We start from the raw sequence: 1,291 nt of genomic DNA, 5'->3' as shown, positions 1-1,291 counted from the left end.
GGTGTGGTCATCCGCCCTGGGGGGTGGTTTCTCGCTTTCTATCTCTCTGTCTTTCTCTGTCTGTCAAGCGAGATCACATGCCCTATGGAAAAACCTCTCAAAAAAAAAAAAAAAAAAAAAAAAAAAAAAGAAAGCGAGAAATCACCCCCCGGGGGGGGGGTTTGAGTCGGGCACACAGTGGCTCACTTTCTCTCTCTCTGTTTCTCTCTGGTGAGCATGCATGCCCTATAGCAAATTTTAAAATAATAATAAATAAAAATAATTCTTTTTATAAAAAGGTGTTTTTCCTTCTCTTGTTTTTACTAAAGGCGCATACTGTATGTACAAACTGTTTCCTAAAGCAGTGTTTCTCAACTTAAATTTGCAAACAGTTCACATGGGGATCTTTTTAAAATGCATTTTCCTGAGTGGGGCCTGAGAATCTGCATTTGTAACAAGCTCCCAAGATGGCAATGTTGCTAGTCCTTTTGAGCATGCTGAAGAGCAAGTTCTAATGTACTTTGGATATAGGAATAAATTTGACCCCATAAGAATATAGACTCTTTCTGCAACTATCTGTGACCCTTAACTTTCTAGAAGTTACTGGGAGACCTTGCTTGACTGGTTGCTACTACTGGATCTACTGGATAGATTTGCTTCTTACAGATTTAAACACTTTTATTTTTAGATCACTATTTAGAAATGATTCCAATACTATGTTTTTATTTATAAATGTGTTTTATTTAATAAATATATTTTTCTTAGTGTCGTAGAAAAAAATATATACTTGACACCTAAATTTCAATTTGCAGCATACAGACATATCTCTTATCTATAACTTAGTCATTAGGATCTCATTTTATATATATTTTCAGGGTTATACACACAAAAACAATGGAATATGATATATATTAGTTGATGACTAGCTTCATTGTAATATTTGTTCTTGCATAGTTATATATTAGCATTGAAAAAAGATGAATGCTTCTTTCTTTTTTCAAATAGCTCAATCACTGAAAGAATTTGCGAGACTGCTCATTGCAGTGGAAGAAGAAAGGCGAAGATTGGTAAGTCTGCTCCCTGTTTTTTTTTTTTTTTTTTAAGGACTTTTGCTTTGTTAGAATGTACTGAAAGAAAGAAGATCTCCAGGATTATATAGCTACATAAGACTTCCTGATATGATACATATGCTAAATGCTACATGTGTTCATGACAAGAGTGATGGGTATAATTATCACATCTTTCCAATAAGATACAATATGCTATTTATTTTATTTGTTCAGCAGACATTAGTTGCCTGTATTTTGCTTGC

At 33.8% G+C, this 1,291-nt stretch overlaps 1 protein-coding gene across 1 annotated transcript in view; it reads left to right on the top strand.

The window, feature by feature from the left end:
- The window catches only part of ARHGAP42 (Rho GTPase activating protein 42), a gene marked incomplete at its 5' end in the record, with an annotated part of 308,666 nt that overhangs the window by 102,512 nt on the left and 204,863 nt on the right, over positions 1 to 1,291 (top strand). The window contains 1 exon segment of the mRNA XM_006150099.3: positions 985 to 1,046. Coding sequence (XP_006150161.1) covers positions 985 to 1,046 — 62 coding nt within the window.

The sequence above is a fragment of the Tupaia chinensis genome, unplaced genomic scaffold, assembly GCF_000334495.1.
Source record: "Tupaia chinensis unplaced genomic scaffold, TupChi_1.0 Scaffold000276_2, whole genome shotgun sequence".
Taxonomy (NCBI): Eukaryota; Metazoa; Chordata; class Mammalia; order Scandentia; family Tupaiidae; genus Tupaia; species Tupaia belangeri.
Note: the sequence above shows the minus strand (reverse complement) of the source record. Positions and strands in the feature narration are given on the sequence as shown.